Genomic DNA, 25,485 nt, shown 5'->3' on the forward strand with positions numbered 1-25,485 from the left:
TAGTTTCAGCTAAACTGTAAAAGTCATTTTTGTGAAGTGAAAGAGTGTGAATGTTTGTCCTCCATCTCGTAACATTGGAGTCAGGTTAGAAGAGGATTTCTTCACAGACAGTATGGACAGAGGGAATGATGACAGACATAAAATAACTCTATAAATATATGTGCATATGGGAATGTGAGTGTTGTTTTTAGATTGACCTGAATAAATATGAACCTCTCCATTAAGACAAACATGTTTCTGGTGCAGACTATTGATTTGTTTTGGCTGAAATCTAAAGGTCTGTTTCTTCAAATAGTTCCTCAATGCTGACATGAAAACAAAGCAACACTTTGATCTGTTAGAAAGAAGAACAGGAAATAATATAGAAGCTCAGATAACTCAAACTTAACGCTGTCATTCAGAATCATCACTTCATGTGGCTTTAACCAGGTGTAACACTTGTTCTTTTGAAGGATGCTGCACCTTTTGACATGTTCAAATGACTTTGATGTGTAATTTAATCTTTATTAAGCTTCTAAAGTTTGACTGAACTTTGAACAATAAAGTCTGCATATATTTACAGTCTGTTCATGTTGTGAATCACAAACACTATGACTGATATTTTTGGAGTAATTACATCAGAGTCCTTTTTTAAATCTTCACACAGACTTTGAATCCTGCTCTGTCGTGTTGTTTTGGCCGCTGTTAGGCTGCTGTTTATTACTCTTAGCTCTGCTTTGATGCACACCACACCACAGCAGCTGTGTGGGGCGTCAGCTTCTGATACCATGAAGATCATCACAGTTCCTTCCTTCACCTTTACTGAGCTCTGCATTCATGACTCCCTTTTCTTTATCGACCCTGTCTCTCTGTCTGTTTACACAGAAGCTCAAACTCTCTGCAGCCGGTTTTCATCTGCTATCATCAGATCTACGACATCGTTCACATCCCTCACACACATTACAGCCTCGTCAGTGCTGACATCATCTTCACTGTCTGATCGACACAATGTGAGTCGTGTGGAAACTTTCAAACAGTGAATATCTCTTTTCTTTTCTTCACTTGTTGTTCAGCCATTTGGAAAGACAGAACATTTTAAAATCACTTCTTCAGATCTGTGATCAGGTCAATCCTGAAGATTAACCACCCAAAACTTTGAACCTCAGTCAAGGAGTTGAATTGAACACATAAGAAAAACTACATGCTACAGTCAGTAAACTGACCTCAGAGTCTCCAGTCTACAGTTTGGACTCTCCAGTCCAGCAGAGAGCAGCTTCACTCCTTTATCCTGCAGAGAGTTGAGGCTCAGGTCCAGCTCTCTCAGATGGGAGGGGTTGGACTTCAGAGCTGAGGCCACAACTTCACAGTGAGTCTCTGACAGTCCACAGTAAGAAAGTCTGTAATGACACATAAATTACATGATATGTTACAATGAAAGAGACACTTTGTGTTTACTTCATGACAGTTTGACACATCAGACTAAATAACAATCTAAGTTTGCTGTTCACCTCAGGGTTCAGCTCATCTTATCTTTCTGTGTTTGACATGAAACAATAATTCTCCTCACTCCCTCTCGTACCTGCACACTTTGCATCTTTGATTTGCTTTAATGTGCAGATAAAGGAGGAGAAAATGTCTGTCTCCAAAGAGTTAGCATGAGGACGTCTTGATTAGAAACCTTTTTTACAACTTAGTTAACAATTACAGTCGAGAAAGACGATCTGTCTTTGCTGGCTACCTGCTGCTTTCAGGTTCACGTGCATGAGTGGGAAAATTCAGTGACTGCTGTCAAGTGGGATCGAAACAAAAGGAACCTTTTAACAGTATTAGACGTGTACATATTTAAATCATATTATAATCAAACATCTTGATGTGTATGACAGCTGAGTGCATGAAGTTTTGTCGTCTACATTCTGTTGTGAGCATCTGAAGAACTTATTCAGCAAACAAACATAGTTAACAAACCGGTAAGGTTTCATTATCGTTACCATGACGTCATCAGAAAGATGTTGTCACTGTATCAGTATTAAGATCAATAACATTGGTGTGTATACGATCTCTTAAAGTCTGAATTTCACCATAATGTTCTGAGATATTCATCAGACCTTAAATATTGGTGGAAGCTGTGCATTTCCTGCTACTACTCTTCTCTACAGCAACAAGAGAGAGAAACACCTGTCAGCTTCTTTCTGTGAGCAACAGAATATCAGGAAACACTTCAAAACACAGGCATGTAACACAACCTCCCTCTTTCAAATGTGGAATTCATAAGCAACTAAATGCACCACTGCTCGGTTCAACACACTCAGGGGTGTTACTGTGACAGTCTGTGTCGTATGAGCAGCAGTTCACAGAAGCTAATGTTAGTTCATGTTAGCAAACTGTTCATAGATATTGTTGTGGAACGAACATTTCTGAATCAGTTTGAAGATTTGATGACGATTCTCTGCTTGTGCTACCAAATCACTATGTTACAGCGCTCAACATGATCCCATAGTTTTCACCTGTGGCCACAGTGGCTGCAGCAAACATGAGACACTCAATCTGAATAACACTAATAATACTTCTCCTTTATCTACAGCACGTTGTAGATATAAGTAGGGCCGCCACTAATGACTATTTTTCTATTGATTAATCGATCGACTTTTTTACAGATTAATCGATTAATTTAAATGATGATTTTTCCTCCAAAAAATCTAATAAACCCTTCTGTTTGAGTTCATTTTATTTTGACAGTGAGTGTACAGAAGCTACGAAGACAGAAGATTTTAAAAAGCTCTCCCTACTAATAAATAGACGACACTCAAGGTGGTTTTGCCTTTTCTGGCAGTCCATCATCCACAGGGTTTCACACACATAGACTTTACTTGGACGGGCCGCGCAGGTATATTAACAGACGCCCAAGTATATTTGGCGACCAATTTTAGATTTTTTTTTTTATTTTAATCCGAGAGAACGACGCCATCCGCGATCGATTAACTGGTGGCACTGGGCAACCTCCCCTCGCTCTAGCCTCACTCTGTGTGTTTCTCATGCTCTGTACCTGGCTCAATCAGTTCATCATAGTTTACAATAACGCAGCGCGGGCAGGACACACACGTTTAATCACGCAGATCTTTCTGTCTGTCTGTCACTTTTAACAGAGACTCCAGTCTGCTGTGTAGTTCATATATTTCCCTGATAAACACAGAGCTGTAGAGGAGCATCAGGCTTCATGATGGAACAAAGTTTTATCTCATGTTATCACTAGAGCCCAACCGATATTGGATTTTTGGGGCCGATGCCGATTCCGATATTAGGGAGTAAAAAAATTCCGATATCGATATATCAGCCGATATACTCACATATGTTCAAAATGTATCTGAAATTAAAATATTAAAATTCCAAATCTGAAAAGTTATTGTCACATTTGCATGTCATACAAAATTCTAATAAAATAGTGTTTCTGTAGCAACTTAAATCGCACTACAATAAAATATCAAATTAAATAGAAGTGAGTATAACACAAAAACACACAAAGTAGGAACAAAAGTGAGTTTCTTGTTTTTCCCACCTTCACACAGATAAAAGTCACTAAACAGACCAGCTCATTTGACAGACTGATACTGTTAATAATAGTAATAAAAGGCTTCATGAGCAGGATTTTCCATATTAAATATTCCCTCTTAATCAACATCATAATCCAGGAGAAGTGTGAGCTGGTGTCTGTATCTGCAGAGGATCTGCCCTTCGCCTGTGTTTCTATTCTTATTATTCTGCTCTGTTTGGGGCATTTTGGACGATCTATGGACTGTCTATCGCGGGGCAGAGGTCTGGAGCTCAGCCAACAGTCCGCAGGTCGGGACTCAATCAACACGTAACATGACGGTGACATGGCTGTCTCTCTGCTCTGCTCTCGGTCTGTCTGTAACACCGTAACATCGTAACTTTTACATCTTTATAAGACGTGAAAGGGACTTCACAAAACCTCTTCATTTGCCGTTCTGTGAATGAGAACAGTCCGCACGTGTGTGTCTCACTGCTGCAAGGAGCTGCAGGTGTGCTGAGGGCGGAGTAGACAGACGCACACACCTGGCAGCAGCACGACGATGGCTTGTTAAAACAAAATCCTGTATCTTCCTGCGGGGTTGTACAGAGGTGTAGACGTGTAAGCTTGTTATCTAAATCAGGGGTTCCCACACTTTTCCATGCCAAGTCCCCACAAAGTGCATTAGCTTCTGGCCGGGGACCCCCAAACCCACAGACAACGCTACAAAATATGTAATGAAACATCAACTTTTAGAATGTATTTTCTTACTTTTATTCACTATTCAATAATTATTACATTTGTTTAGCATAAGAAAATTATCAACGAACATCTTTTCAGCACTGTATATTCCCACTGAATAATAAACTTTTCAACAAACTTTTAAACACTCGTTGGAGAGGGTCTCCAGACAGAGGACGCATTTCGGGCAATCATGGCCATTTTTCTGTATTGCTGTAAAACCATACTTAATGTATGCTGCCTCATATTTTCGGATTTTAGTTGGCCATGAGTTCTTAGGTTTTTTTGCAGCAGAGTCCTCCATGGCATTGCTGTTGGTCTGCTCCTTCGGTCTATTTGTTGTCAAAAACCTGTCCATTTTGCACTAGCTAGCTACACGCAAGCTTGAGGAGCAGAGCAGCTTGATAACAACCGCCAGGTCTACACAGATTATGACGTCGTCATGCCGAATTTGCAGCTGAATTTGAGAATCTGAGATTACGGCAGTTTACGTGTTGTAAGGTTCAGGACAAATGGTTATTAAAAATTTTTTTTTTTTTTTTTTGCATTTTTTCTCTTATCTTCCCTCCAATTTTCTGAGGCTCAGCTGTGACGCGCACTCTGGCAGCGATAGGGACGTCCTCATTTCCCATCATGCCTGCCGCCTAGTGCTGACTGAGCAGTTTAAGTTGTTAAGTTTGCTATTTATGTTCTAAAACGCAAAAAATAATTTTTGTTACTGTAATGTGTCTGTTCAGAACATATGTTTTGCATATGGCATATGTTAGCAATTGTCACTTTTGTGCTGGTTTATAGTTGTAACCACAAGTGATGAGGCTTTTACATTTGCTGACTTCAGCTGTATTTTAATGACAAGCACAAAGACCAAACTCTGTATCTCATGCTGTCAAAATTATTAAAGCGCCCTTTACCTGTCAGGAGGTAACATGGCTTTCTCCTAGAGCACTGTTAAAATTGAAGTCATTCATATCGGAGAACCTGTACGCCAATATCGATATATCTGTGAATTGCAAATGTCAGCCGATTAAATCCGCTGACTGATAAATCAGTCGGGCTGTAGTCACCACTTCAGTCCGTGATCACCCTCTCCCCCTCTCACCGCTGCAAGTCTGCATCACAGTTTTTATTATATGATGTTTTTTGAAGTGTAATGAAGGTGAATGAGGCTCCATGTATATTAACAGGGCCAAAGGCTGTAATATATTTAATCAGAGTACCCCTCCCCCAATGAAAAACCTTTCCATTTTCAGCGTGGACGTCATCAATTACTTTGTCTACTCGCCGCAGCCCTAGATATAAGTTTACAAAGTGCTTTGAAAACAGAAATACTGGATATATACAGAGCATCACAAAACAAAATAAAGTGCACTGTAGAAATAGAAAAAATAAAGTGGAGTGTGTTTGGTCCCCGAACATCCTCTGTCCTCACTTTGAAATGGATCCAAAACCAGTAACAGAAACATGACAGAAATAACTGCATGAAAGAAATTCTCTCTGTCTTCAGAAATCTGCTTTAGAAAATGAAACAGAACTTATTTGAAACTTTTAAGAATAGTGGTTATAGTCAGTGATTATATAGCACACCTTGTAGAATCTACTCATGTAGTAATAACTTTACTGATAACTGTTAAATACTGTTATATGTTGTGATTAAATGCTGCTGTGATAAAACCTCAACAACAAACTCTTAAATCCTTCATGTGTTTAAACAGGTTTGCATGTTGCCTTCATGAACCAATGCTGTATAGTAAAACAGTCAAATGTAACACATATTAGAAATAAATAGAACAGCTTTTCTTTCATGAACTTAACAGCTAGAAACAAAACTGACTGAAAAACAACATTTTTGCATTGAAAACTTCTGAAACAGCTCAAGAACGTCAGTGACAGAATACAAAAGACAATAGATTTATGAATAAACAAGTGGAACAGTATTTTAAGAGTAATGATAATTCTATAGTGTTGATATCTGAACAACTAAACGACTTATTAACCCTGATTTAAAATGTTAATCACATCTGGACTTACCGAGCCTTTCTGCAGTTCCTCACAGCTGGAATCAGTCTCTGTCTTCCCTGCTCTGATGTGTTGTACTTCTGCAGGTCCAACTCATCCAGAACCTCCTCTGACATCTGCAGCATGTAGGCCAGAGCAGAGCAGTGGATCTCAGAGAGTTCTTTCTCTGATCTGTTCTCTGACTTCATGAACTCTTGGATCTCCTGATGTACTGAGTGGTCGTTCATCTCAGTCAGACAGTGGAAGATGTTGATGCTTCTGTCAGGACAGATCTTATCACTGTTCATCTTCTTCAGGTTGTTGATGACTCTCTGGATGATTTCTGGACTGTTGTCTGTCCGGCCCAGCAGGCCTCCTAAGAGTCTCTGGTTGGACTTCAGAGAGAGGCCATGAAGGAAGCGAACAAACAGGTCCAGGTGACCACTCTTACTTTGAAGGGATTTCGTCATGGCGCTCCTCAGAACGTCATCCAGGGATGAGAACTGTCTATCAAAGATGTGTTTGTTCTCTTCTAGGAAAGCCTTCAGTACTTGTGTGTTGCTGTTTGTGTAACAGTGGAACATGTAGACTGCAGCCAGAAACTCTTGAACGCTCAGATGAACAAAGCAGTAGACTGTTTTCTGGAAGATCACACACTCTCTTTTAAAGATCTCAGTACAAACTCCTGAGTACACCGAGGCCTCTGTGACATCCAGACCACAGCGCTCCAGGTCTTCTTGGTAGAACATGATGTTTCCTGTCTCCAGATGTTCAAACGCCAGCCTCCCCAGTTTCAGAAGAACTTCCCTGTCAGCCTCCATCAGCTCCTGAGGACTCACCTGATGTCCCTCATCATACTTCTGCTTCTTCCTCTTGGTCTGAACCAGCAGGAAGTGTGAGTACATGTCAGTCAGGGTCTTGGGCAGCTCTCCTCTCTGGCCTGTGGTCAACATGTGCTCCAGAACTGTCGCAGTGATCCAGCAGAAGACTGGGATTAGACACATGATGTGGAGGCTCCTGGATGTCTTCATGTGTGAGATGATTCTGCTGGACAGCTCTTCATCACTGAATCTCCTCCTGAAGTACTCCTCCTTCTGGGAGTCAGTGAAGCCTCGGACTTCTGTTAACCTGTCAACACATGTAGGAGGGATCTGATTGGCTGCTGCAGGTCGGGAAGTTATCCAGACGAGAGCCTTGGGAAGCAGATTCCCCTCGATGAGATTCATCAACAGGACGTTGACTGATGACTCCTGTGAGACGTCAGACACAACCTGATTGTTGGTGAAGTCCAGTGAAAGCCTGCTTTCATCCAGGCCGTCAAAGATGAACAACAGTTTACAGACAGCGAGCGTCTCTGCTGTGACCTTCTGTAATGCTGGATGGAAAACATGGAGCAGCTTGAGAAGACTGTACTGCTCGTCTTTGATCAAGTTCAGCTCCCTGAAGGAAAGCAGAATCAGCAGACTGACATCTTGGTTTTCCGAGCCCTCTGCCCAGTCCAGAGTGAACTTCTGCACTGAGAAGGTTTTTCCAACACCAGCGACGCCGTTCGTCAGGACCACTCTGATGTCTCTCTGTTGGTCAGGTAAGGATTTAAAGATTTCGTGGCACTTGATTGGAGTGTCATGGAGGGTCTTCCTCTTTGAAGCTGTCTCAAGCGGTCTAACCTCATGTTGGGTGTTAACCTCTTCACTGTGTCCCTCAGTGATGTAGAGCTCAGTGTAGATTCTTTTGAGGAGGGTTCCACTTCCTGGTTCATCAGTTCCTTCAGCCACACGTTCACATCTCCTCCTCAGACTGATCTTATGTTGATCGAAAACCTCCTGCTGACCACCTTTCACAAAACAGAGAACAAAATGAGATGAAACAACAACATTTGACTATCTGGTGAGTGCTCCAAGATGGCGACATAGATTGATAGCTCTCCCAGTCATTGATTCAGAAAAACTTTTATTTCTAAAAAGCAACTCGATATGACCTAGAATGCGTGGAGTGAGAAGCAAGAAAACTTCGGTGGACATTAAAAATCACGACGAACGGAAAGGACAGAAAATATCAAACGGCAACAACCCCGGCGTGGAGAGGATGGAGGCTAGCGGCAACGGAGGTGAACTGACCACCGCTAAAGCCATTCAGAACCTGGGCAGGAATATACAGGAACTGAAAACGGAACTCAAACAGGAATTAATGGACTTCAAAAGCAGAACAACGTGTAGAAGAAACAGAAACAGCTAACACTGAGCTTAGGGACACTTTGCTTTACTCCCTCAAACAACAAAAACTACTCCAGGATAAAGTTACGGATCTAGAAGGGAGGTCACGTCGTTATAACATACGCATATACGGCATTAAAGAAGGCACAGAGGGAAGCTCGATGCTAACTGTTATTGACAACTTTCTAAAGACGGAGCTTGCACTCGACAAGAACACCGATCTGCTTATTCAACGAGCCCTCCGGTCCATCGGACCCAGACCTCAAGACGAAAACTGTCTCTAGATCCATACGGGTTGATATCCAGAGATATGACATCAAAGACATAGTGCTTAAAGCAGCCTGGACCAAGAAAATCACCTGCGGAGGTAGGGCGGTGACATTTGCACACGATTTGCCTACTGAGGTGCATAACAAACTGAAGGAGTACAAAGACATTAAGAAAATCCTGAAGGAGAAACAAATATGTTTCCAGACCCCATACCCCGCTAAGATGAGGATTCTCTGGGAAAACGGAGCTCGCCTCTACAACTGTGCAACAGAAGCAGCCCAGGACATGAGGCAAAGAGGCTACACCGTGGACCTGCCGAAAACAACTGACGTGGACTGGGAACGGAGGCTCGCACAAGGACCCCACTGGAGCAAAATGGATGGCGATCACACCGGACGGGTCCGAGAGAGACTCAAGGATTTCCAGAGACAACAAGTATAAACATTATGAATGATGATAATAAGGTAAAGGTATATATTATACACAACTTTTATTTCTATCTACACTCTATTTCTGTCCTTACTGCATTGTAAGTATAGACCCCGGAGTAAATAATTATATATATAACTGACCGGGAGGAGAAGTGACTGATAGACGGGCTCAGAAGAAAGAAGAGACTTTGCACCTTGCAAAGAGGGAGCCCCTACTTGTGGTAGGACTAATTCTCCACCAGCATAAACAAAGGTTTATGAAGACAGGGCACTTTAAAACCCTGAAGTTGGAAGTCAATGTTGCATTGTTTTCAAATGTTCTTGTTCATGTAATTTGTTCCATTGCATAGGTTTATATTGCCAGTACATTGAGACAGTTAATCCTTTTCAATGGGGTACAGCAGTTTTAGAGTAGTTTCATGGAACGTGAATGGCTTAAATAATCCTGTTAAGAGGAGCAGAGTGATGACAAAAATGAGAAAGGATAATAACCAAATCATATTTCTACAGGAAACCCATCTATCTCAAAGACGGGTCATAAAAGAGGAGTTGCTATATTAATACATAACTCTATACACTTTGACTTGGTTAGGGAGATCAGGGACAGTGAGGGCAGATACATTTTGGTGCAGGGCAAACTAGAGGATAGACTAACTACCCTTTTGTGTGTTTATTTACCTCCACAAAGCGATCAGAAATTTATGAAGAAGATTTTTAATCTTATTGCTTCCGAATCAAAGGGCACACTAATCTGTGCAGGAGACTTTAATACAATAATAAATGGTAAATGGGAAACAACTAATAAAAAAGGAGTCTAACCTAAACAGACTAAACTACTGAGAAAGGGTCTGGATGAAACCGACCTACTGGATGTTTGGAGAGAGCTGCATCCATCTGACAAAGATTATACCTTTTATTCAGCCCCTCATTCGGGAATACTCCAGAATAGATTTTTTTTTAGGTTTCAAAATGATAGACATAGGATCCTTAATTGTGAAATAGGAACCAGAGATATTTCAGACCATTCACCAATTTTTCTGAATTCACACTTAGATAGCAGACCAAGAAAGACAATTTGGAGACTAAATACAAGCTTGCTGAATAATAAAGCAGTTTTACAAGAAGTAAAATCTGAAATCAAGTCCTTTCCTGAGCTTAATGACAATGGGGAAGTGAACCCAAATATATTATGGGACACCTTGAAGGCAGTAATCAGAGGCAAACTAATTTCCCTCAGTACAGCATTAAAAAAAGCAAAAGGAAATAAACGTAATCAGCTGGAAAATAATCTAAAGGAATTAGAAAAACAACACAGCGCAAATCAGAATCCCCAACTGATGTCTAACATCAAAGAAACTAGAAATAAAATCTCAGACATATATAAAGAAGATGAAGAGAAAAAATATACATTTCAAAAACAATCATATTATGAAGTCGGCCCCAAAGCCACAAAATTATTAGCAAGGGAAATTAAGAAAAAAACAGGTATCACAATCAGTGTATGAAATATCAGACAGGACAGGACAGCTATGTAGCGGTTTAGAGGAAATTGATTCTGCATTTTACACTTATTACAAGACTCTTTACTCACAACCAGTACTAGAAAGTAAAGGAAATATAAAAACATTCTTAAACTCACTAGACCTCCCTTCAATTGGAGAACATCAAAATGAGTTCCTATCATCACGGATTACAATGAAAGAATTAGACACTGCACTGAGTAGATTAAAATCAAATAAGACACCAGGAAGTGATGGTCTACCAGCGGAACGGTACAAGGCCTTTAAAGAAGAATTGACTCCAGTTCTCTTAAACTCCTTCAATTGGACAATTGAAAAACTGTCAACTCCACCTTCCTGGAGTGAAGCTGTTATCTCCGTTATACCAAAAGAGAATAAGAACAAACTGTTATGCAGCTCATACAGACCGATTTCAATTTTAAATCAGGATTACAAACTTTTTTCATCTATTATGTCCAAGAGACTAGATTCCTTTGATCCTGAATTAATTGACACTGACCAAACTGGGTTTGTACGAGGTCGTCAAACACAAGATAATATCAGACGCTCCCTCCATATAATACTAAATATTAGAGAAACAGGAACAAAAGCAGTGACAGTCAGCTTAGATGCTGAGAAAGCTTTTGACTGTGTCAGTTGGGAATACCTGTTCTCGGTTTTGGAACGGTTTGCATTTTCAGAGAAATCAATTAACATTTTTAAGACACTATACACAGCCCCTACAGCAAGAATTAAGGTAAATGGTCGTCTCACTGACCGCATGAAGTTGGAGAAAGCAACTCGTCAAGGACGCCCCCTGTCACCAACGCTTTTTGCACTTTATATAGAACCTTTAGCACAAGCAATAAGAGAAGACAGCAATATACAGGGAATTATGCCGTGCAAACAGGAACACAAAATAGCATTATATGCTGATGACGTGTTGCTATTCATTAATAACCCAGAGACCTGCCTTCCAGTCCTTTTAGAGCTCCTAGACACATTTGGCACATATTCAGGTTCTAAACTAAACATACAAAAAACACAAATATTAACATTTAATTGTAATCCATCGCCCGAGTTAAAACAGAGACTTCCTGTTGATTGGTCTCAGAAAGCAATTAAATATTTGGGAGTTTGGTTAACACATAATCCTGAGGACTTATATAAGAAAAACTATGAAACTGTGAACAAAAAGATCAAAGAAGATCTATGTAGTTGGTCAACTTACTTGTTGAGCTGTAGTGCAAGAATTGATATTATAGACGGCTGAACCGAGCGGTATGCAGTATTACCGCCATGTATCTTTTGTGTTTTTATTTCTGCTGATTTTAGTGAAGTATAAGTAAGCTTTATTGTCAGGCTATTGTTACTTATATTGTTGCTTCTTAAATGACGAAGATTACACAGTTTTAACACAAATTAAATACTTGTTTATCACTAAATGAAAAACCTCCTTGCGCCCCGACCCCCCTCGGGGCGCGTGCCACAAAAATGCCAATAAAATATATTTTTGTGCAAAACTCTTGGACAGCAAAGATGGGGACAACTATAAAAATACTAAACCAGTAAGAATGTTTACCTTTATACAAAATTGGGCCATCGACTACATTCTGATTGGACATCACTAATTTGATCGTTATCTGCGTGACAGCGGGTCTAACTACTGCACTGAGAGAGAGGGAGAGACCCCTGTTTGAATAATGACTTAGGAGAACTTTAATGTGTACAGTACATCTTGAGAGACGCAGAAAACACGTTGATTATCATCGTTTTTTAAAACTTAATTACCATCTAAAGCAGCACCAGCAGCAAAGTCCTTCCCGTCCCTCCTGTCACTCACTGTGGTGTAAGTTTCTTTATCCTTCATCCTCATCAACTGACGGTCAGAGACTCTGAGCTTTCGTGCAGTCTTACTTTTTCTTTAACTCTATTGAGAAGTGTCTCACTGCTGCTTCTCCTGATTTTTGTTCTGCAAACTTGACACCCGACAGCATTCAGGTCCTACTGTTTACTTCATGCTGCGACAGTGACCGGAGAGGGGGGGGGAAACTTCACTGCTAATATTGGATAATATTTAGCCTATCTTTATTAAGTTTACACATTTTATTTCATGTTCAGTTGATTTGTTGAACATGGGGTTTTAAGTAGGCGAGCTACGATATTAGAAAGTCCTCACATCACCGTGGTATTGCAGTATTGCGGTCACTGCTACAGCCCTACCCGCTGGTGTCCTGATGGAAAATTTCATGTGAAGCAGCAGCAACAGGAAATGTTTATATCAGACAGAAACCTCAGGAGCAGAAAAATTAAATCACATGTTTGTAGGAGCCATGTTGAAGGGTAAAGTGTTGTACACAAATGGCTCCAGCAGGTGTCACTCTCGGGTTAAGGTAAACCACTTCATATGTGGGAACTTTCTCTCAGGTGTTAGGTGTTGATAGACGGAGGAGCACACAGTTTTTCGACCACTACAACAGGCTGAAGGTAACGCGACTGAAAGTGAATGTGTAAATGTTTACGGGAAGTGTTGTTATCTTGATTGTGACAAAGACCATTCACGGAGAAATAAATGTTCCAATAACCAAAGGAAGATACTGGACTATCTAATTTCACCATACGCACAGGAGAGTTACAACGGTGAGCGCGTCACTTATTCACTTTAGCCTGTCTATGTAGCACCTCAGTGACTTTTAAGTTTAGGCTTAGCCGCTATGTTAAATATACATTTGTTTTGGGTTCAGATTTTTCCTCAAAGGAGAACACGGGACGAGTGACACAGAGCAGATATGTATGCTGGAGCAGAACACATCAGTTCATTTGTAATGGTATTTATAAAGATCTTAATGTTGGTGCTGAATGACACAACAAATGTGTCTGTATTAAAACAACAAGCCGTGTTTTCAGACACGATGACATCAGCAGACTGATGGACGGTCTTACTTTGTAAAGTGCTGGTCTCACTGGCTGTCTGCAGTCCAGGTGTTGTTCTGGATCTTTTTCCACACTGGGGACAGGAGGAGTCTCCTGATGAACCAGACTGGTCCCAGTATGAGGTGAGGCACTGTCTGCAGAACCAGTGTCCACAGCTGGTAGAGACTGGATCCTTCAGGACGTCCTGACACACAGCACAGCAGGACGGCTGCTCCTCCACAGAAACATGACTCCTCTTCTTCTCTCTGTGAACACATTTCTTCATGACTAAAATGATTTGTTGAATTTGGTAGAAAAATATCACCATGTGATCGACACTGTCTAGAAGCTGTGATAGCTCACAGAGAGCAGTAAAAGTGTTTGTCATTAATTAACTGCTTTCCTATCAGACAGTCTTATTAAACATTGTGTGATCTGCCTGTAGTTTGTTATTAATACAAACTCAACACTTCCTGCAGCTGCTTCACAGTAAAAGCCTTCCATTAAAGACAGCTGATTATGTGCTTCACTGTTTTACAGTCACTGTGGGCGGCTCAGCTTGAGTCACTTATGTTTGAACTGAGGTCAGAAGTGGCCTAAATTAAACTGAGGTCGAGCAGCAGGCTCAGACACACAGCATGTCACAGAGGTGTCACAGGTTCAAGTCCAGACAGGTGCCTTTGTTTCAGTCTCTTCATGTCTTCTGTAGTACTGTCACAAATACAATGATGTCAGTGTGCTGCAGTGTTTCATATGAGATGTTTGTGTCTTTCTCTCTAGTTGAACAACAACACTCACTGAGTCTCAGAGCCTGCTGTGCTCCTCATCCTGAATAAACACATTTAAACACATGAAGTCTTTTCTTTACGTTTTCTAACCACATTGTAACTGCAACAAGTTTCTGATTGTTCCTCCTGTTCTTACTTTATTTACACATATCCCAGCATGCAATGAAAGTAACACTTCATAACGCAGAAAACTCAGCAATAATAATCACTAAATTATTATTTTATGATATGATTATATTATTCTCAAACTCAGAATATATCCACCTTAGTTTGAAACAGTTTCTGCAGTAATAACTCTGCACCATGAATATAAATCTATTAGCAAAACATTTAGTATTGATCCTCAATGCATCGTCGTCTGTCAGGTCAGTTTACAGTAACAACAGTCTCTTACTTTGTGTCTGAGGGTCCAGGTTCATTACTGAAGAATGGAGGAAGACCTTTGGACCGGTCGCTCTTCAGAGACAGACAGCTGGATACTGCAGACTCTGCTCTGTCCTCCTCTTCCTCCACACAAACACTCATCTTATTGAGAAAACACACGTCTGTGCAAGAGTCACACGCTAGAACGAGAGAACAGGAAGTAACACTAACACACACACACACACACACACACACACACACACACACACACACACACACACAATATACAGTTTAATAAAACCAGTCAGCGCTCCACCTGTTCAGTGTTCTTTATATCTCTGCTTGTTTTCATGAGTTACTGACGGTTTAATGTAACTTATTCAGCCAATCAACACTTTGTGTCCACAGATGAAACAAACTTTCGAGTTTACTCTAAGTTCTCTTTCCTCTACAGTCCACAGGTGGAAAAGTGACTCAGAGACTTTAACAGTCAAATGATACAAATGTTTATTAACACTCACCCTGCCTCAGCCTTCAGTTTTGTCTCCTGCTGCGCCATCGATTCAAAATGGTGGAGTCTGCTCCGTCGTGAAGTGACTGAACACTTTCACGTTCCAGCCCTGTTGAGCCTGTATCCCGTGATCAGGTTGCTCCTCCCCTCTCCATTTACAGGAAATATGGTGAGTCGATGATGTTTCATGAACACACTTCAAAGGAACTCTTACAAAACCGACTTGAATGACAGTGAACATCTTAAAAACACAGCTGCCTCAGAAAGACGTGTTCAGAATAGAGTTGAAATCTTTCACACAACATTAAAAGAAGGCATCGGTGATCAATTTAAGAACCGTGCACTGAACTGGATGAAAGACTTGAAGCTGATAATTCATGGAATGATGAATGGAAAAATACTCGCTGTACTGAAAACAAACAAATGCAACTTAAAATACTAAACAGATATTATTACATTCCTTCACAGTGGTGCAAAATGGGCGTAAGAGATGATGGTAAATGTGTTAAATGTGGTGCTACTGAAGGAACTCTGCATGTTCTGCTGTGGGAGTGCAAAGAGTTAAAGATCTTTGGGATGGCGTTACAAAGCAAACGACAACTTACATCAATATTGACGTTCCACTCACACCCGAGTCATGTATACTGGGAGATTTGCATGACTTCAGTAGAGACTCTCGAAGAATCAAATCTCATCTTTTCTCATGTAGCACAAGTAACTATTCATGAAAATAAAACATTATTTGCACTTATTAAGAAAGAGGCACCACCTTCTAAGGGAGGGAATTAAACACATTGAATTTTGGTAATAATCAATGTCATTATCTGGTTTGTAAGTTCAGAATGTTTATTTATATTGAAATGATGACAGTGCTGATTTTTTTAACCTCCTGCTGCCACCACAGATGGTTACGGGTTAGGTAGCTAAGCTAACAGGTTAGCGCAGTGGGTCTGAGGCTGGCTTAATGCTCTGAAACATTGAGGACAAATTCCTTGACACTCCGGGTGGGATCAAGCTACTGGAACCAGAATAACAGAAACACACCAAGTCCTTTCAATAAGCATATCTCACGCTCGGCATGCGAGCTAACAGGGGTGAAGCCCTGATACTGTCTTCTACTAATGCTGTGGATGACAGGCCCACCTGCTCTGAGTACACCGGCACCACTTGGACAGGGGACTCACTGACAGGGTCCAGTCTATTATTAATATAACTAAACATACGTGTCAGTATTAACTCAGTGTCTCAGTCAGCCAAGGTTTGTCTGTTTATTTTAATTCAATGGTGAACCTCCGGTATATTTCCACATCACACGGGGAACCATAAATAAGCAGCATAAATAACTACTTATGAAACTTTAAATTTCACTCATGAAGAAAGAGGCACAAGTTTCAAAGGAGTGAATTTAATCAGATAGAACTTTGATAACAATCAATCTCATAATCTGGGTTGCGAGTCAGAAAGAATTGATTGTTAGTTTCTGCTTGGAAAAATAAAACAGGCAACGACTACGGCTAACTTCTCCTGCAGCTGATCAACAGTTGCATTCCTTGCTTTTCTTCTATTAATTTATCTTTTATTTATTATTCCCACACATTTTTTATTTCTTTATTACAAAAACAGCAACACGGAAAGTAGGCCCGATGACATTTCCAGCAAGCTAGCATTGTTACAGTTGGGACGCCAGTTTAGCTCAGCAGTTTAATCACACGTCCCATGTACAGAGGCTACAGTCCTCGATGCACGGGCCCGGATTTTTTCCCTCCCTAGGATTAGATGTATAAAGTAAAAAGAGAGGTGAAAGGTTTTACACTGTTCATGAACACATTTCTGCTAAAACTTCTTGTTAGTTCACGATCTGCGTTTCGATCTGTGAGGCCTTAATTTAATATCTTTAAGCTTTGCTGTCAGAAGTCATGATTCTGAGCACAGATGTCAGCCTGTGTTCTCTTGAGCACAGAGAATGCAGAAATAATGTGGCTACATTTACGTGTTTTCGACTCCCACCCTCGGCCCTTTGCCGCGTGTCATCCCCACTCTCTCTTCCCCTGTTTCCGACACTATCCACTGTCCTCTCTCCTTCAATAGAGGCATAAAAAATGGGTTGTTTAACTTGAGGAACTACTTAAAATCACCTTTATTCTGCAACAGAGGCAATATTTTTGAATCCACATGTTCACAGGAGTTCTTGCAGACCTTTCGGAGCAGCAGTGAGTGTTGCTCTGAAAGGTCTGCAAGAACTCCTGTGAACAAGACTTGCTGGCTTTTTCAGAGATGACAGTTTGAAATGCTGGAGGAGGAAAAGTAAGATCTGTTAGGATAACGAGAAGTGGGATGGTTATCATTGAATGTATGTCGAAGCAGCAGAGAGATAAAGCTCTGAAAACACAAACATGTGAGGACTACAGCAGTGTCACCTGCTTCCCACATGGAGCAGAGGTCAGGAAGAAGGGGGTGCTAAGTGGCGTGCCTCTGTCTGTTGAGGTGGACTCTTTTGGATCTTCCAGGAGTGTGTGAAGCAAGACGAATGACAAGATGCGGAGAAAGAGAGACGGAGGACACTACATCAGTGTGTTTGTCTTTAGAAGGAGAATTGCCTGAGAGAGTGTATCTTGATTACGTGTGCTACAGAGTGAGGCCGTATGAGAAAGCTCCTCTCAGGTGCTCCTGCTGTCAGGAGGACGGACATGTTGCTGCTGTGTGTAGAGGAATCAGAAGATGTGGGGAAAACAACTGTTATGACAGTAACTGTAAAGTAGAGAAAGATCAGGCAACGTGCCTTCACTGCAAGGGAAATCACTTCAGAGGGTGTACACAGTGTCCAAAAAGACTGAAGGAGGAGAGAGTGAATAGGATCAGAGCTGAGAGGGGACTGTCACACGCTGAAGCTGTGAGAAGGATGGAGAGAACTGATGAAGTGATGGCTGTGCAAAAGGAAGAGGAGACAGTTGAGTCTGGGTTATAGAATGGGATATGTCATGAAAGGGGATCACGTTGGGTGGACAATGTCAATATTTTACAGTGTAAAACTGAAACAATCCAGTAGGTGGTGGTGATGTAATGATTATGGATTGTGGAGAAGAAGAAAGCAGGAAGGAGACACAGCAGCAGGTAACTCAAAGGAAAAGAGAAAATAATTCATAGAATCTAATTAAAGCAATGACAAAGCAATGTACATTTTTGTGTACTATCACACGTGCTGTTCAAAATCTCAGAGCTGAACTTCCTCGAGGCAGGATGGGTGGAGTAACTCACATGCTGTGTTCCAAATGCAGCACTATACTAGCAGTACGTCCTGATTTGGCCAACATGTAGTATGCACTATGCAAACAAAAGCAAAATGTGCAGTATGCCAAAAATACCCGGATGTCGTACTGAATCGGAGAAAATCTCTAGTATGCATCGGACCAGTCTACCTCTTCTTCTTCTTCTTCTTCTTCTTCTCTCTGAGACATAGACGGATTACCGCATGGGCAAAGTGGGTGTGTGCCCAGGGCCCCAGAGCCAATAGGGGCCCTTGGCCTTCAGAGTTGTTGTTTTTTTTTGGTACAATTTAAAAAATATATTGGAATGATTGTGGTCTTGAAAATGTATGATAATAAAATCATTTTAATGTTTTAGAAATTATAAGATTAAATCAGTAATGTGTGATGACACAATGACGTAAGTACCTACGGTGGGGGTCAAACATACAGCGCGTTTTCAAAATGGAGAAGCAGGCGCTCAGTGGATCGGCTAAACGAAAACAGAGGAAAGAAAAAGGAGCCACTTTGGTGCAGCAAATACCATCCATCTCATCATTTTTCACCAGAAAAGTGAGGCAAGATGATGGTACTCATATCAGTGGTGCCAGTACTACAACTCACCAGGACGACCTGCAGGATGCTAACACTGCTAGCTCAATCTCACCGGAGACGTTTGGTAGTGGTGGAGCGGCGCTGCCTCCTACGGACACCGCAGCGGACAATGCTAGCAGTACTACGGCGGGCAGCAGCAGCAGGGGCCAGGCGGCCAAGCCAGGTCAGCCTGAGCAAAGTCCTCTTACATCGCCAGCGGAGGATGAGATGTTAGCGGCCGGGAGCGAACCTGAGAGTGCCGTACAGCAGAGGGATGATGATGAAGACTCCTGGTGTGAAACTGTTACTGATCCTGCGCTGTGGGGATATACATATAGTGACAAAGCTAAGAGTGTTCTCATTGAAAGAGGGCCCTCTTCGTTTCACAACAGACGAGCAAAATACCCTGTATCGACAAGAGACTGCGGTTTAGGTGGTCGGGTTCGTTCATTAACCAATGACATGATGTGCAGTCGACTGCCTAATGGACAACTAGCACCACGAGAATGGGTGGTGTATTCACCATCAATCAATCAATCAATCAATCAAATTTTATTTGTATAGCGCCAAATCATAACCAGGGTTATCTCGAGACACTTTACAGAAAGAGCAGGTCTAGACCGACTCTTTCCATCAACTGGACATGTGTTTTGCTTTGCCTGCAAACTTTTTGGGGCAACAAAGAATGCATTTGTGGACGGTTTTTGCGACTGGAAACATTCGCATCACATCTCAGAACATGAGAGGAGCCCAGTCCATATGTCCAACACGCTGACACTGATGCAGAGGATGAGTGGAACTGGCACAATCGACTCAGCCCTGAGAAAGCAAACTTCGGATGTGAGGGGATATTGGAGGGATGTTCTGCGACGTGTAGTGGCAGTGATCAAGTTTTTAGGAGAAAGAGGACTGGCATTCAGAGGGAATGACGAGCTCCTTGGATCGCCACATAACGGCAACTATTTGGGGATATTAGAGTTAATATCCCAATTTGACCCATTTCTGGCAGAGCATATTAAAACATATGGTCAGAAGGGCAGAGGGAGCGTCTCATATCTGTCGTCAACAATATGTGAGAAGTTCGTTGACATGATGGGAGAAAAAACCAGGCAAGTAATTGCAGAAGAGCTCCGAGATGCAAAATATTTCTCTGTCATTGTAGATTCCACTCCCGACCTCTCTCATGTTGATCAGTTAACATTTATCTTCAGATTTGTTAGCAAGGCAACATAGTGGAGCGTTTCCTGGCATTTGAGCCAATTCAGAGCCATACAGGCCAAAGTCTGGCAGATTGTGTGACTGCCATGGTGGAGAATCTTGGGCTGGACTTATCTAATTGTAGAGGCCAATCATTCGATAATGCCAGCAACATGTTGGGCCGGTACAATGGACTACAGGCACATCTGAAGCAAAGAAACCCATTAATCCACTATGTGCCTTGTGCTGCCCATTCTTTAAATTTAGTGGGTGTAAACAGCATAGAGGTAAGCAGTCTAGAAGTGGGACAGTATTTTGATTTACTGCAATCCTTGAACACATTCTGCACTCGGTGGAGCTGCCGAGCAGACTCGACTAAAGCTCTTTGGCAAAACTACGTTAAAATAAGGGAGGCATTAGAGAGCATAGCTGAAGATGAAAAGAGAAAAGAGACACCTGAAGTGAGGCCAGCACACTCGCTGTACAATTAAATAAACTGGAAAATGCATTCATGGCTAATTTCTGGAATACCATTCTGACTCGATTCCAACTGAAAAGTTTACAGTTCCAAAAAGCGGACATAGAGCTCAAGACAGCTGTGCGCCTTCTTATATCCCTGCGTGACAGAGATATATCAGCACAGAGAGATCTTTTCACAGACTTTGAAAAGGAAGCCTTATCTGTGCCAGGCGTGTGCCAGACGTACAAATATGACCTCCAGCGCACCAGAAAGCGCAAACGATTTGAGGATGACAGCGCAGAAAAAGATGCGGTATTTGATGGGAAAAGCAAATTCCGAATAGAAACATTCAATGTGGCTATCGATAAGTTAGTCAGCTGTCTCAGCCACAGAATTGATGCATACAAGCACTTGTGTGATCTGTTTGGTGTTCTTTTCATCTCGGAAAACACATCCGACCGTGAGTTAATTGACAAAGCGAACACACTTGCCTTTGACAGCAATCTTGGAAATGAACTGATTCACTTCAGATCTTTCATCAGATCAGACTGACAGAATGTGCCTCCATCGAAATGTCTTAAAACAATACTTGATTGTGGATTACAGTCAACATTTCCTAATGTGTACATTGCCGTAAGACTGTATCTGATGCTTCTGTCAAAAAACTGCGAGGGAGAACGGTCATTTTCTCAAATGGCCAGGATAAAAATGAACTTGGGACAAAAATGACCCAGAGACGCCTTAACAGTTTGTCTCTCATGGCCATAGAGGCCGAACTGGTCCAAGAGTTGGACTTTGATGACCTTATCAAGGACTTTTCCTTGAAGAAGGCCAGGAAAATGCCGATGGTTTAGGTGAGTAGTTTCACTGTGGTTTTGTGTGGTCGTAGCTGTGGCTCTTTATTGATGTTCATTCATGTTGCCTTTATTACTTTCACGACTTGTTTTAGGTGGTTATATTTTAATTAAGATGTGTTTTACTCCATAATACTGCAAGGGCTGGCTATTTGAGCTTGCTGTCTCTCCCATAATATGTGTATTGTCCTGTACATGGCAGGTGCCGAACAAAATAGACCTAAAATGACAGTAATTTTGTGTGGTTGTGTGTTGCCCGGTGTTGTTATGTGCGTAATGGGAAGACCGCCTTTGCGCGCGCACTGTTTGCGTGTGTAGGCAGGGGCCCGTGCCGAGTTTGTGTCCAGGGCCCGTGGTCATGATAATCCGTCTATGGCTGAGATTATGGCGGATTGCAACCAACATTAAAAGGTGCATACCGCCACCTACTATACCGGAGTGTGTATCATCATGGGCTGATACTGTACCTCAGGTTAAGTAACATAATAAATCAATTAATTAATTAAAAAATGATATAAAATAGATAATAGGAATAATATTCTTATATCCTACGATACAGTCCTGTTTCTCTCAGAAACATAATGAGTGCTTTGCCACGTTTACATTTTCACCCATCCCTAAAATCCCTTCCAAATTCCATCCCCGTCCTAACCTACCGATCTTGACATGCAATATGTTTCTCTCTGCATTATATTTCTGACACTTCATAAAGACATGTCCAACATTCTCAGGAACATCACATGCATCACACTTTTCTGAACCACACTTTGCCATTAAATAAAGAGTTGATTTCAATCCAGTACGTCCAAATCTTAACCTTGCCACTGCCACTTCCTCTTTTCTGCACTTCCCTTTATATGACTTAACCTTAATTGATTTTTGTATGTTATAATAGTGCCTCCCTTTGACATCCATGTCCCACTTCTTCTGCCACGAGTCCCTCACTGCCGTTCTTATTAGTGATTTGGCTTCCCCTTTTCCAAAAGGAACTTTCAATATTTTATCTTCATCTCATTTCAAGGCTCTCTTTGCAATCTTATCTGCTCTTTGGTTACCCTCCACCCCAGCATGAGCAGGAACCCAGCAACACTGTACATTAGTTCCAATCCTTTGCAGTCTCAGCATTATTGTACATATTTCCATCCATAAATCATCTCTTATTGTTTCTTTAGAATTCAGGCTGCTGAGTGCTGCAGTAGAATCTGAACAGACGACGACTCTCTCTGGCCTTACCTCTTCTACCCATTGTAATCCTAAAATTATAGCAACTATTTCTGCTGTATACACAGACAAGCAATCATTCATTCTTTTACATCTAACTATATCAAATTCTGGTATAAACACTCCTGATCCTACAAGTCCACTTCCTGGATCTTTAGATCCATCAGTAAATATTTGCATAAAGTTATAATATTTACTTTGAATATACTTTTGAACAATGTGTCCAACGTTAACCATATTTCTTTCACTCCACACCTTCTTCTGCTCTACAAGTTTCAAGAAATAATCAATCTTCTTCCTGATGCTCTCGTTTGCAGTTGTAGGTCACATAGAGGCGTCAGTATTAATTACAGCCTGTTTCATAAGCAGATAAAAACTTCTCACAGGAGCTTTAAGGACAAAAAAGCTTGAAAAAAGTGAAATTGTCTGACTTACAAACTGCCTGGTAAGAAGAAAACTCTCTTTAAAAAGAAGCTCATGTTGCCTTGATTTAAGATCTTCAATCTTAATCAGGTTTCATTTTTTAGTGTCCATGATGCTTTAAAACATTTCATGGTCATAATCACTCACTATGGAACTGGTTCCAAATGAAGCTGCCATCAGACTGTACGCACTACAAGCAGTTTGTGATGAGCTAACTGAACCTTTATTCACTAACCGGCCATCCTTATATGCTGTTAAAGTTTAATATTGACACGACGGGGCACATGACCTGCAGCAGCTGGCTGACTGTGAGCAGGTCTAAAGAGTCCTCTGGACCGCATCAACTAACTCCTCGTATCCATGGCAACGATCACTTGGATCCAGGGAAACCGCTCGCCTCTCATTCCTGTGTGATTTAATATTTCTCTGCTGTGTCTGTTGAAAATCTAGTTTTTATTTCTCTGTCTTCAGTCGGAGCAAAGCGCAGACAGACAGATCGTATCTGTATTTATTCAGTGAGAGAGACTGCTGTTAATGTTTTAATACAGGACGACCCCAAACCGACGAGGGAGGAGGAGAGACGGTAAGAGCTGTGATCCACAAGCAGCCTATCAGAGTTTATAATCATGCAGCGCAGCGAGGACACAGATCTGTGTGTTTCTCGTGCCCCTGACTCAATAAGGTCCCAATCTGTCCCGTATTTCTGTGCACAGTCCGCTATAAAGGACGAACTACGTCTCCACATGCTGTGAATGACACGAGCGGGAGCTGTTACCTGCGAGCAATGACTGTATATAAAGGACTATATATGTCAAGTATGTATGTATATATCTTTTTATACAGTCTGTGCCCGCGAGCCGTTCATCATAGTTTATAATAACGCTGCGCGGGGAGGAGACAGATGTTTCATAACGTGGATCTGTGTGTTAATCACGCAGAACTTTCTGTCTGTTTCTTCACTGTTAACAGAGACTCCAGTCTGTTGTACTTCATATATTTCACTGATAAACACTGAACTGCAGAGGAACATCAGGCTTCATGACCAAACACAGTTTTATATCACGTCATCACTTCAGTCCGTACTCACCCGCTCCCTCCCTCCCTCCCTCTGTGCTCGTGCACAGCAGCTCTCCCTCTCTGTGCTGCGAGTCTGCATCACAGTTTTTCTTATTATTTGATGTTTTTTAAAGTCTCATGAAGGTGAACGAGGCTCCGTGTTTGTTTGCATACAGAGCGGGAAAGTGAGATCTGATCACAAGTGGTCACTTTGGGTTCAGAAATAAAGACAAAGTAAAGTCCAGGTCCAGCTGGAGGGTGGAGGAGGTGGTTGAGTGTGGAGCAGCAGGAGTGGAGGAGTCTCAGTGTGTCTGCAGAGACTGTGTAGAAGGACAGAGCAGCAGCAGAGCAGTCCACATACTGTGATGATACTCTGTCACACCCAGAGGAACACACGGGGATGATGATGGACTTTGTGTCTGACAGTGGAGCTGATCTCAGAGCAGTTTGGACTACAGCACCGAGAGTCATCTCCACTGGGTGTGATTCTGTTGTGGCAAAAAAGTTCCCCGAACCCTCTTGTCTGCCACTTAATGTCAATCTCCAATAGGTTCTAAAAACTCCTAAAAATATAGTCAAAGTCTTGAAAAAACTCGGACAAGCAAACACTAGAGACTGGCAGAATCTGATGCAAAAAGAGTTTATTCCCGTATAAATACAAACAAATAAACCCGAGTCCATCCGGATAAGACTGCCCACACATTAGCTGCTCGGTCTTATATACTCTAAACTCCTCCCTCGCTGGGCTCCGGCACGTTTTTTCCCCATTGTCAGGTCTCTGCCTAATTAGTTAGTGTGTCACAAGTGGCAGACTTGTGCCACCACCTGTTGGAGCCCCCCTCCCTCAACTCTGGCTCTCTGCCCTCAGCTTGTTAGGATTCTACTTTAGAGCTTTAGAGCATTGGATTATAAGAACTTACTTTAAAACATTTGACAATAAAACCTGAACTATAAAACATGTGACTGTAAAACTTGAAGGCATTGGACAATAGAAACGTTAACTACATTTTGACCATAAAAAACTTTACCTTTAAGACATTTGATTATAAAGTTTCAGTTAAAACATTTGATTATAAAACTTTTGGATATATAACTTCAACTCTAAAACATTTGATTGTAAAACTTTTGGATATATAACTTTAACTCTAAAACATTTCATTATAAAGTTTCAAATGTTTTTCAAACATTCCCTCCTGTGGGACTGAAAAG

The 25,485-nt window shown here is 41.4% G+C and overlaps 2 protein-coding genes across 2 annotated transcripts in view; both read right to left on the reverse strand.

Annotated features, from left to right (window-relative positions):
- LOC138590915 (NACHT, LRR and PYD domains-containing protein 12-like) overlaps positions 1-25,485 on the reverse strand; it is a 215,251-nt gene that overhangs the window by 26,043 nt on the left and 163,723 nt on the right. The gene's annotated exons all lie outside the window — the stretch shown is intronic.
- LOC138591117 (protein NLRC3-like) lies at positions 1,081-13,853 on the reverse strand. The gene is made up of 4 exons (XM_069661635.1): positions 13,598-13,853; positions 6,275-8,075; positions 1,203-1,376; positions 1,081-1,111 (listed from the first exon to the last, which is right to left on the reverse strand). The coding sequence occupies exons 1-4, from the start codon at positions 13,851-13,853 to the stop codon at positions 1,081-1,083; spliced, it is 2,262 nt and encodes a 753-aa protein (XP_069517736.1).

Source organism: Semicossyphus pulcher, unplaced genomic scaffold (assembly GCF_022749685.1).
Source record: "Semicossyphus pulcher isolate SPU_LCO1_2020_fin unplaced genomic scaffold, fSemPul1.0.p SCAF_14, whole genome shotgun sequence".
In the NCBI taxonomy this organism is placed as follows: domain Eukaryota; kingdom Metazoa; phylum Chordata; class Actinopteri; order Labriformes; family Labridae; genus Semicossyphus; species Semicossyphus pulcher.